Genomic DNA, 12,763 nt, shown 5'->3' on the forward strand with positions numbered 1-12,763 from the left:
AGGGGCGTTTGCTATATGATTGATGCCTTTGGTGTTTCCTCTTGCTGTTTTAAGACTGAAGATGCCCCTATTCTCTGTAGAGGGGGGGGGAGGGGGGCAATGCCCCCTTGAGCATCTGGGTGTATCACACTGCCAGCTTCACCTGAACCTCAGCTGCCGTTCGAGCTTAAGCATTACATGGTTCTCGAGTAACTTTTCCTCACAAGCTTGAGTCAACAAAGGGTTTTCATCGAATATTGGCCACTTATTTCCAAAAAAGTTGTTGATTTCTTGTAAATATTGCTCTAAGCACCGCACTCCAAATGGCTTTCACACTAACTAGTATTTCTCATAATAGCTTTCTTGGCAAGATAACTGTTCTGGCTCGCCTTATCATATATAATTTACACTCGGTGGTTCATCACCAAACACTGGCAACCAAGGTTGAGTTACTACCACTTACGTCATTCTTGCCATCCATAAATCTGGTTGACGTGGCCACTAGTTAAGACACACTCGTAAGCTACCGCCTGCGATTGGCTTTGATGTCCGGGTCGTTACTGGTGAACCATCACGTCAGCAGGTAACCAGCGCCAGTTAGCACCACCGCAGTGTAACTCAACCCGACTGTCAACAAAGACGACGATTTTGTACACCACCAACAACTCACGCTTGTCTGAGCGCCAACGTAAAGCTCAATCACTGCTTGTTGAACATCTCTTTCCTCCAACCATTATGTCCAAACACCAATTTACAAAAAACACCATAATCACCAACCCGTAAATATGGTAAAAGTGATACATAGAAGGCATTAGAAGCCTCAACAACCCAATAGTAATTACCGTCGTGCCCTCAACAACATTCTCCTCAAATCGCCAATAATTTCAGAGAACGAGAGAGAAGCTGGACACCACAGAGGCCTAGGGCTCAACGCACCCAGCACGCCACGCTGACGGAGCTCCACTGAGGACCACGACCCTCACTCTCTCTCTCTCTCTCTGCCGCCTGTGGTTCACTCTGCCACGACCAGTCCTCCGTCCGCGAGCGGCGAGGGCGCCACACCAACTGGAGTTGTTTCAAACCTGCGTCTCGCTGCCTCCACCCTCACTACTGCCATTTCACTCCTCACCTCGTTATTATCATCACACTGCCTCCCATACCGCTATCATCACACTCCCTCCCACACCACCACCACCACCACCACACTGTCCTCCCACACCACCACCACCACATTGTCCTCCCACACCACCACCACCACCACCACACTGCCTCCCACACCACCACCACCACCACCACACTGCCTCCCACACCAACACCACCGCCATCACACTGTCCTCCCACACCACCACCACCACCACCACACTGCCTCCCACACCAACACCACCGCCATCACACTGTCCTCCCACACCACCACCACCACCACCACACTGCCTCCCACACCACCACCACCACCACCACACTGCCTCCCACACCAACACCATTGCCATCACACTGCCTCCCACACCACCACCACCACCACCACACTGCCTCCCACACCAACACCACCGCCATCACACTGTCCTCCCACACCACCACCACCACACTGCCTCCCACACCACCACCACCACCACCACACTGCCTCCCACACCAACACCACCGCCATCACACTGCCTCCCACACCACCACCACCACCACCACACTGCCTCCCACACCAACACCACCGCCACCACACTGTCCTCCCACACCACCACCACCACACTGTCCTCCCACACCACCACCACCACCACCACACTGCCTCCCACACCACCACCACCACCACCACACTGCCTCCCACACCAACACCACCGCCATCACACTGTCCTCCCACACCACCACCACCACCACCACACTGCCTCCCACACCAACACCACCGCCATCACACTGTTTTCCCACACCACCACCACCACCACCACACTGCCTCCCACACCACCACCACCACCACCACCACACTGCCTCCCACACCAACACCACCGCCATCACACTGCCTCCCACACCACCACCACCATCACACTGCCTCCCACACCACCACCAACATCACACTGCCTCCCACACCACCACCACCACCATCACACTGTCCTCCCACACCACCACCACCACCATCACATTGTCCTCCCACACCACCACCATCACACTGTCCTCCCACACCACCACCACCACATCACACTGTCCTCCCATACCACCACCAACATCACACTGCCTCCCACACCACAACCACCACCATCACACTGCCTCCCACACCACCACCACCACCATCACACTGTCCTCCGACACCACCACCACCACCATCACACTGCCTCCCACACCACCACCAACATCACACTGCCTCCCACACCACCACCACCACCATCACACTGTCCTCCCACACCACCACCACCATCACAATGCCTCCCACACCACCACCATCATACTGTCCTCCCACACCACCACTACCACCACCAGCACACTGCCTCCCACACCACCACCACCACACTGCCTCCCACACCACCACCACCATCACACTGCCTCCCACACCACCACCACCATCACACTGCCTCCCACACCACCACCACCATCACACTGTCCTCCCACTCCACCACCACCACCATCACATTGCCTCCCACACCACCACCACCACCATCACACTGCCTCCCACACCACCACCACCATCACACTGTCCTCCTACACCACCACCACCATCACAATGTCCTCCCACACCACCACCACCACCACCAGCACACTGTCCTCCCACACCACCACCACCATCACACTGTCCTCCCACACCACCACCACCACCACCAGCACACTGCCTCCCACACCACCACCACCACACTGCCTCCGACACCACCACCACCATCACACTGCCTCCCACACCACCACTACCATCACACTGCCTCCCACACCACCACCACCATCACACTGCCTCCCACACCACCACCACCATCACACTGTCCTCCCACACCACCACCACCACCATCACACTGCCTCCCACACCACCACCACCACCATCACACTGTCCTCCCACACCACCACCACCACCACCAGCACACTGTCCTCCCACACCACCACCACCACCATCACACTGTCCTCCCACACCACCACCACCATCACACTGCCTCCCACACCACCACCACCACCATCACACTGTCCTCCCACACCACCACCACCAGCACACTGCCTCCCACACCACCACCACCACACTGCCTCCCACACCACCACCACCATCACACTGCCTCCCACACCACCACCACCATCACAGTGCCTCCCACACCACCACCACCACCACCACACTGCCTCCCACTCCACCACCAGCTCATTGTCCTCCCACACCACCACCATCACACTGTCCTCCCACACCACCACCACCATCACACTGTCCTCCAACACCACCACCACCATCACACTGTCCTCCAACACCACCACCACCACCATCACACTGCCTCCCACACCACCACCACCATCACACTGCCCCCCACACCACCACCACCATCACACTGTCCTCCCACACCACCACCACCATCACACTGCCTCCCACACCACCACCACCATCACACTGCCTCCCACACCACCAGCACACTGCCTCCCACACCACCACCATCACACTGCCTCCCACACCACCACCACCATCACACTGCCTCCCACACCCCCACCACCACCATCACACTGCCTCCCACACCACCACCATCACACTGCCTCCCACACCACCACCACCATCACACTGCCTCCCACACCACCACCAGCACATTGCCTCCCACACCACCACCACCACCATCACACTGTCCTCCCACACCACCACCACCATCACACTGCCTCCCACACCACCACCACCATCACACTGTCCTCCCACACCACCACCACCAGCACACTGCCTCCCACACCACCACCACCATCACACTGTCCCCCCACACCACCACCACCATCACACTGTCCTCCCACACCACCACCACCACCACACTGTCCTCCCACACCACCACCACCATCACACTGTCCTCCAACACCACCACCACCATCACCACACTGCCTCCCACACCACCACCACCATCACACTGCCTCCCACACCACCACCACCATCACACTGTCCTCCCACACCACCACCACCACCATCACACTGTCCTCCTACACCACCACCACCACCAGCACACTGCCTCCCACACCACCACCACCACCATCACACTGCCTCCCACACCACCACCACCATCACACTGCCTCCCACACCACCACCACCATCACACTGTTCTCCCACACCACCACCACCATCACACTGTCCTCCCACACCTCCACCACCATCACACTGTCCTCCCACACCACCACCACCACCAGCACACTGCCTCCCACACCACCACCACCATCACACTGTCCTCCCACACCACCACCACCATCACACTGCCTCCCACACCACCACCATCACACTGCCTCCCACACCACCACCACCATCACACTGCCTCCCACACCACCACCACCATCACACTGCCTCCCACACCACCACCAGCACATTGCCTCCCACACCACCACCACCACCATCACACTGTCCTCCCACACCACCACCACCATCACACTGCCTCCCACACCACCACCACCATCACACTGTCCTCCCACACCACCACCACCAGCACACTGCCTCCCACACCACCACCACCATCACACTGTCCCCCCACACCACCACCACCATCACACTGTCCTCCCACACCACCACCACCACCACACTGTCCTCCCACACCACCACCACCATCACACTGTCCTCCAACACCACCACCACCATCACCACACTGCCTCCCACACCACCACCACCATCACACTGCCTCCCACACCACCACCACCATCACACTGTCCTCCCACACCACCACCACCATCACACTGTCCTCCCACACCACCACCACCACCATCACACTGTCCTCCCACGCCACCACCACCATCACACTGTCGTCCAACACCACCACCACCAACACCACACTGCCTCCCACACCACCACCACCATCACACTGCCTCCCACACCACCACCACCATCACACTGTCCTCCCACACCACCACCACCATCACACTGTCCTCCCACACCCCCACCACCACCATCACACTGCCTCCCACACCACCACCATCACACTGCCTCCCACACCACCACCACCATCACACTGCCTCCCACACCACCACCACCATCACACTGTCCTCCCACACCACCACCACCACCATCACACTGCCTCCCACACCACCACCATCACACTGCCTCCCACACCACCACCACCATCACACTGCCTCCCACACCACCACCACCATCACACTGTCCTCCAACACCACCACCACCACCAGCACACTGCCTCCCACACCACCACCACCACCATCACACTGCCTCCCACACCACCACCATCATCACACTGCCTCCCACACCACCACCACCATCACACTGTTCTCCCACACCACCACCACCATCACACTGTCCTCCCACACCTCCACCACCATCACACTGTCCTCCCACACTACCACCACCACCAGCACACTGCCTCCCACACCACCACCACCATCACACTGTCCTCCCACACCACCACCACCATCACACTGCCTCCCACACCACCACCACCATCACACTGCCTCCCACACCACCACCTCCATCACACTGTCCTCCCACACCACCACCACCACCATCACACTGTCCTCCTACACCACCACCACCACCAGCACACTGCCTCCCACACCACCACCACCACCATCACACTGCCTCCCACACCACCACCACCATCACACTGCCTCCCACACCACCACCACCATCACACTGTTCTCCCACACCACCACCACCATCGCACTGTCCTCCCACACCTCCACCACCATCACACTGTCCTCCCACACCACCACCACCACCAGCACACTGCCTCCCACACCACCACCACCATCACACTGTCCTCCCACACCACCACCACCATCACACTGTCCTCCCACACCACCACCACCATCACACTGTCCTCCCACACCACCACCACCATCACACTGTCCTCCCACACCACCACCACCACCACACTGCCTCCCACACCACCACCACCACCATCACACTGCCTCCCACACCTCCACCTGCAAGCACGCCCGAGCTCAGTCCGACCAGCTTCTCTTCCTGATGGGATTGGTTTGCGATTTTGCTTGCAGTTGGGGATGGTATTGAACTAGGATTGGAATGAAGCCCTTTACCCTGGCCACACTTGTGGCCAGAGACGGGATTGGTTTAGGCTCTTCTGGTCACCCTTCGCTTCACATCCTCCCCTGCTAGTGGGAATGTCTTTACATTTTTGCTGGTTTAATATAATCAAAACGCAACGCAGCTACCTAATGAGAACACCGGGGGTTCGAATCCACTCTGGTTTTGTTGATAGTTTGCTTAATATACCCATGTACGAGACAAGAAAGATAATTTTTGAAGTGGTTATCGCGTCTGAAGGAAATTAGTTTTCCATTTAGTGTCTGCTTGACCTTTCTTCAAATTCAAACTTCTCTTCTTCACAGCTCCTCCTCGTCTTCTTCCTTTTTTTTTCTCCTTCTGACTTCCTCTCCTCTTCTTTTTATTCTTTTTTTCCTTCACCTTCTGTCATAATTCCCTTTTTTGGACATCACCAAATGGGAGGGAGGAGCCTTGAAGGGATTACGTTGGCTGAGGCATTCTTGGTGGACCATGTAAGCTCCTGGTTGATACCTGGTTGATACCTGGTTGATGGGGTTCTGGGAGTTCTTCTACTCCCCAAGCCCGGCCCGAGGCCAGGCTCGACTTGTGAGAGTTTGGTCCACCAGGCTGTTGCTTGGAGCGGCCTGCAGGCCCACATACCCACCACAGCCCGGTTGGTCCGGCACTCCTTGGAGGAATAAATCTAGTTTCCTCTTGAAAATGTCCACGGTTGTTCCGGCAATATTTTCGTTACCTCCCTCGTTACCACACACAACAATGTCTTGGACACTATCACAAGTCTATATGGCATCCACTCTTGGCTAAAGACAAGCTTTCTGAAATGTCTTAAAAAAATGATGAATCATATTAAAACATTTCATGCCTTAGAGTGATGAAGAGGAAGGAGAAGGCCTCTTTAGAAGGAGGCCTAAGGATTCTGGAATTGATAAAATTGCAAAAAATAACAAATAAAAAGTTGTATACCAGATAGTACAGCAATAGGATTGTACAATGTATCAGAGAATCTGCCACAAGGGACAAAACGAGGACAAAACAAGAGACAAAATAGGGACAAAACAAGGGACAAATCAAGAGACAAAACAAGGAACAAAACGAGGAAAGAGACAGCTTAACTATCGGCTCCAGCACGAGATTTAAAACAGTGAGTAAAAACAGGATCGGAACCCTCATGGAGATAGGATCTAAACACAGGATCTAAACACAATAGCCAAAGAACTTGGTCAAGAGAGTTGACCTTAGCATCAGCTAAGAGCGAAATGTGCGATGTTTCGAACAACACCCCAGCAAGTATCCTCCACAGTCTCTTATTGATCTAACAGGAGTGTACAGGAGAAAATATTTCAATTTATATAATGCCTACATCTAAAGGGCTGAGAGAGACTTGGATGACTGCCATTGAATAATTAATTGGAAGGTATTAACTCATGGCCCCAACAGATGTTAGTTTTCAGTTTATTTTCTACCACAGACGTGGCCATTCATTTACAATAGTAACCAAAATATATACATTTTCTTCTGTCCTTCATGGATGCGATTAAAGATCTGTTAGACAATATATAATGCAGTGAGTTACTGATCACTCAAACATACAAGGTGATTATCGTGTTTTTACAACAATCACCTATTAGCGTCGCAAAACAGGAGGCATCCACCCACAGGCTAGGAATTACTGAGGATCAGAAAGCACCAATGGCTGGACAAATGTCAGCATGATAGACAAAATCTATGGTTCTCAACCTAGCTGCAGTTGCCGACGAATACCCGCCACACATACATACTTCAGATTCAACAACACCAAGACCTTGTACAAGAGACGAGTAAGTCCGTCCGCACCTTATGTGGTAAAGAACAACACTCTTGAGTCTAGTCTCCAGAGTCTAGAAGATCTGTGCCACGTAGAGATAAAGGAGCAGGGATGAGGGAGCAGGGATGTCTTACACATTGTTAGACACTTTTAAAGCTCAGTCCAAGAAAACGTTACTCGTCCTTACAAAGATTTCTTTTCCCAATTAAGAAACAGGTCTGGGTCCAGGTGAACACCGACGACATGTGCAACCTTGCATCGGCAACTGACATACCTGAAGGTACGCATGAAATCGCATGTCAGCCACGTACATGATGCTTCACTTCATGTACGTATAGACGCTTCATGTATAGATGCGCCCCACTCGTCTATAATGTTGTGCCATGCACTGTAGAATAAAGTAATGGTAAAGACACTATACTGTGGTATGCTTTCCTCGTGAGGAAAGGAGAGAGAGAGAGAGAGAGAGAGACAGACAGATTGCATTTCACTCGAACTTGGGTCAAGCGATTAAAGATAAACTATGCAATAAAAATGCATATCCCTGCTCAAAGACATGTTTCGCTGGCTCACATTTTCAAGCTGTCATGGACCATTTCCAAATCGAAGATACTGAAAAGGTGTTACATGGAGACAAATGTGTTACAGATGAAGTATTTGAACCTAAAATGGCTGTCCCCGGCAGAACAACTCCTATTAAGCCCACAAAAGACATTTCATGACAAATCTACCCCTGTTCTAGGCACCCTGTCAGCCTAACAGTGACTATCGTCTCTTAATGACTTACAGGGGCGCGAGGGTCGGGTGGTGGGGTGGAGATAGGATGCATGGGGTCTATCCCTGGCACAGTGAACCTGGTTGCCAGTATCCACACTCGTCGATAAAAGCTACATATCTAGAAGAATGGTTATTGACTTCCCAGACAAGTGAACACTCGCGGCGCATGGAATGCTTTCATGTTATCTATGATGCTGTTGTTTTTACAAGAATAATAATACCACCAGTTTTCTGGGTAATGTTGTTTTTTGATTGCTTATACCTTCAAAGTATAGAAATTAGCTATTACTCCTCTCAAAGTTTACTATGGCCTTGCCCTAAGACAAGTGAGGGAAGATGTCTTGGGAGGTACGTGGAGGCCGCCGAATTATGAAACAATGTGTCTCAGCTCTAGATAAGGAGTCGGCAGGCTTCAACTGCCTTCAAGATGTCTTCCCTAAGCTGTCTTGGGGGTGGGGGGGGGCAAAGCAAAGATTGAAGGGGAACAATAGGCATTTTCTACACTTTGGCGATATAAGCAAATCAGAAAATAACACTTACTACCCAGGAACAACAATTACATCGTGCAATCATTGTAATATTAAATTAGTAATATTCCTGTTAATAGTTCCATTATCAATAACCATATCATATTTTCATTACCGTTACCAGTAAAGTAAACAGTACAGTATGAGACTCACGCACATTCACCTTCACGGTTGGTGTGCATAGTTCCCATTTAGCAACTCAACAATCGACGCGTGACGTTATATAGATCCAGTTACACCACATATTTGAGAGTAAGGTAACCCAAGACGGCTTAAGAGCCCACCCACCACCCACTAACATACAACCTTAACACCTAAAAATACCCCACTTTAAATCGTCTTTGTCTACCACTTGGTTGATCAACATACGAGGCGTGGGAGCCGAGGCCGCACGGCTAGAAATTCCTAACACTTTCCCAATTAGTTTGTTAGTCTTGGTGGGAGGCGAGAGCTCTAACTTCGCAATGAGAAACTGTGTGGTGATGTTTTTCTTATCAGTTCTTGAGGAAGGGAGGAAAGGGGGGGAGGTGGAGAGGCCAGGGGGGGCACACGGTGTTAATGTGCTTACTGTATCACTCATTATCAAGGGCCTCCAGGGAACAAGGTCACGCAAGGATACTTTATAAGATGTGCAGCAGAGGGTTTCCAGGCCCAGGCCTGTCTGTCTGTCTGTCTGTCTGTCTGTCTGTCTGTCTGTCTGTCTGTCTAAAGCTGGAGGGCAAACGCATGACACATTCCCTCTCGCCATCGACACATCCTACCACGTGTCTCTTCACACACATTCCACTTAATAAACTTGTTGGTGAGAAGTTCTCTCACTTCGTTCTCTTACCACAGTTCCTCGTCCTCATATCCCAAGCACTCCGTAGTCATACCAGCTTAGATCATTCTCCTCATAATTACCTCACCGGCGTGAGAAATATTGTATTGCATGTTGTATATAAACACAACCAGAGTGGTACCATCTATATTTATATAAATATATGCATATTTAAATATATTTATTGTTATTTACTCGTATATATTTACATACTGTCATATAGAGACTCAACAGAACGTCTCGCTACAGCCTTAATGTGTGAGGAAGGCGAGAGGCCAAGCGAGTAACTCTCGAGTGAACATGTACACGGGTTGGAAGGATACATGTAAGAGCGTGTAATGCATTCGTGGTAACACATGCAAGATCTGTGTGAGTGAATACGTGCGCAAGTGTGTCTTTAATGTGTTTAAGAGAAGCCAGGGCTAGTTTTAGGCCTACACCCTCCGCGCTTCCTAGATATTGTAGCTGGTGTTCCGGGACTTCTTAATTTTCCAAGGCTCTTCTGTGTCTTGAAACTGTAAACCGAGAGAGAGTTTCTTTGATTTCTGCTTCAAGCGTGTTCATTTGTTGACGTTTCTACGACTGATTTGTTTTTTTAAAGTTTCCAACTGCATCCCATCAACCTGCCTTCCCTAATCTGGAATTATATATATATTTTTCTTTTCCTCTCAGTATTTCATACGTTGCGGTCATATTACCCGTCATTTTTCAAGTGTGGTGTGGTTAAGGTTCATTTAACTTGGTTTCATAACTCGATTTTTCCATCTCTGGTACTCGTCTCGGAAAATCTCTGAATATTCTCAATTTCGTTCTTTTGTTCACCATTGTCCATATGACATCTTATATCCTCGAGGAGGCCACTCACGTTCATGATGACTTGAAGGGAGCCCAAGAACCGAGTCCTGGTGAACCCGGTTATCCCCCCCACAACACCCTGACAGTCCATCTTTCACTGTACCTTGAAGTTTCCTATCTATTAGGTACCCTCAATACCAAGTCTTAAACCTTCCCAGTTAGACAATCCTGCTTCCTCATTATTTTCAGCATCAGTTTATTGTAGGAGGACAGTGTCAAAGGCATTCAGAAAGTCTAAGAATATGCAATCCACCCGGAGGACAGTGTCAAAGGCATTCAGAAAGTCTAAGAATATGCAATCCACCCGGAGGACAGTGTCATAGTCATTCAGAAAGTCTAAGAATATGCAATCCACCCGGAAGACAGTGTCAAAGGCATTTTGAATGTCTAAGAATATACAATCCACCCAGTCTTCTTCTGTCTTGTCTTGGCGACTCGGTGATAGACTCGTCAGACGTGACCTGCCCACTCGACACCCACACTACCTGTGAGTCAGTTATCCTCTCCACACGTTCCATTACCCTCTTTTTCAACTTGTTTTCCGCCCTAGTACTGCGTCTACAACCCGAGACTCTTATATCTTTTGCTACACAGTTCACCGTCCACCTCACGGTGAAGGGAGCACTATAGGCCTCACTCCGACAATATGATTACGACACCAAGCCGGTTGACACGGAGTTAGGAGACACGAGTGTAAACTTAATCTTGGAGGTTCCTGGCGGCATCTTGGAGGTTCCTGGCGGCATTTTGGAGGTTCCTGGCGGCATTTTGGAGGTTCCTGGCGGCATTTTGGAGGTTCCTGGCGGCATCTTGGAGGTTCCTAGAGGCATCTTGGAGGTTCCTGCCGGCATCTTGGAGGTTCCTGCCGGCATCTTGGAGGTTCCTGCCGGCATCTTGGAGGTTCCTGGCGGCATTTTGGAGGTTCCTGGCGGCATCTTGGAGGTTCCTGCCGGCATCTTGGAGGTTCCTGCCGGCATCTTGGAGGTTCCTGGTGGCATCTTGGAGGTTCCTGGAGGCATCTTGGAGGTTCCTGCCGGCATCTTGGAGGTTCCTGGAGGCATCTTGGAGGTTCCTGGCGGCATCTTGGAGGTACCTGGAGGCATCTTGGAGGTTCCTGCCGGCATCTTGGAGGTTCCTGGCGGCATCTTGGAGGTTCCTGGTGGCATCTTGGAGGTTCCTGGAGGCATCTTGGAGGTTCCTGGCGGCATCTTGGAGGTACCTGGAGGCATCTTGGAGGTTCCTGCCGGCATCTTGGAGGTTCCTGGCGGCATCTTGGAAGTTCCTGGTGGCATCTTGGAGGTTCCTAGAGGCATCTTGGAGGTTCCTGGCGGCATCTTGGAGGTTCCTGGCGGTATCTTGGAGGTTCCTGGCGGCAGCTTGGAGGTTCCAGACGACTTCTTGGAGGTTCCTGACGGCATCTTGGAGGTTCCAGACGACTTCTTGGAGGTTCCAGACAGCATCTTGGAGGGTCCAGACGGCACCTTGAAAGTTGCAGACGGCATCTTGGAGGTTCCAGACAGCATCTTGGAGGTTCCAGACAGCATCTTGGAGGTTCCAGACAGCATCTTGGAGGTTCCAGACAGCATCTTGGAGGTTCCAGCCGGCATCTTGGAGGTTCCAGACGGCATCTTGGAGGTTGCAGACGACATGTTCTAACCCGGATTACGGCCAGCCTCCCACACTCCGCACCAACGGTTGTCAATACATTGCTTTCCAGATTATTTTCAGAATTTTTGGCCTAATGATTTTATTAACTTAAAACGTGAACCTTTCCCCCTCCTGCATTAATCAACTATTGAAACCCTAAACAAAAATTCACACCAACAACTTTCCCTTTAGAAACGAAGGAT

General features: G+C 51.8%; 2 protein-coding genes across 2 annotated transcripts in view; both read right to left on the reverse strand.

Moving 5' to 3' along the window:
* The window catches only part of LOC123762795 (polysialoglycoprotein-like), a 37,914-nt gene extending 26,985 nt beyond the window's left edge, over window positions 1-10,929 (reverse strand). The window contains exon 1 of the mRNA XM_069332106.1: window positions 10,811-10,929. Coding sequence (XP_069188207.1) covers window positions 10,811-10,929 — 119 coding nt within the window. The remainder of the gene's footprint in view (window positions 1-10,810) is intronic.
* Window positions 10,930-11,563: 634 nt separating this feature from the next.
* Window positions 11,564-12,562, reverse strand: LOC123762796 (mucin-13-like). Its single transcript, XM_045749556.2, has one exon. It carries the CDS (start codon window positions 12,560-12,562, stop codon window positions 11,564-11,566), a length of 999 nt encoding a protein of 332 aa, XP_045605512.2.
* Window positions 12,563-12,763: the final 201 nt, after the last annotated feature.

The sequence above is a fragment of the Procambarus clarkii genome, chromosome 27, assembly GCF_040958095.1.
Source record: "Procambarus clarkii isolate CNS0578487 chromosome 27, FALCON_Pclarkii_2.0, whole genome shotgun sequence".
NCBI classification, from domain to species: Eukaryota; Metazoa; Arthropoda; class Malacostraca; order Decapoda; family Cambaridae; genus Procambarus; species Procambarus clarkii.

Excerpts from the sequence above, each read along its gene's own strand:
- LOC123762796 (XM_045749556.2), bottom strand. The coding sequence starts at position 12,562 with ATGTCGTCTGCAACCTCCAAGATGCCGTCTGGAACCTCCAAGATGCCG.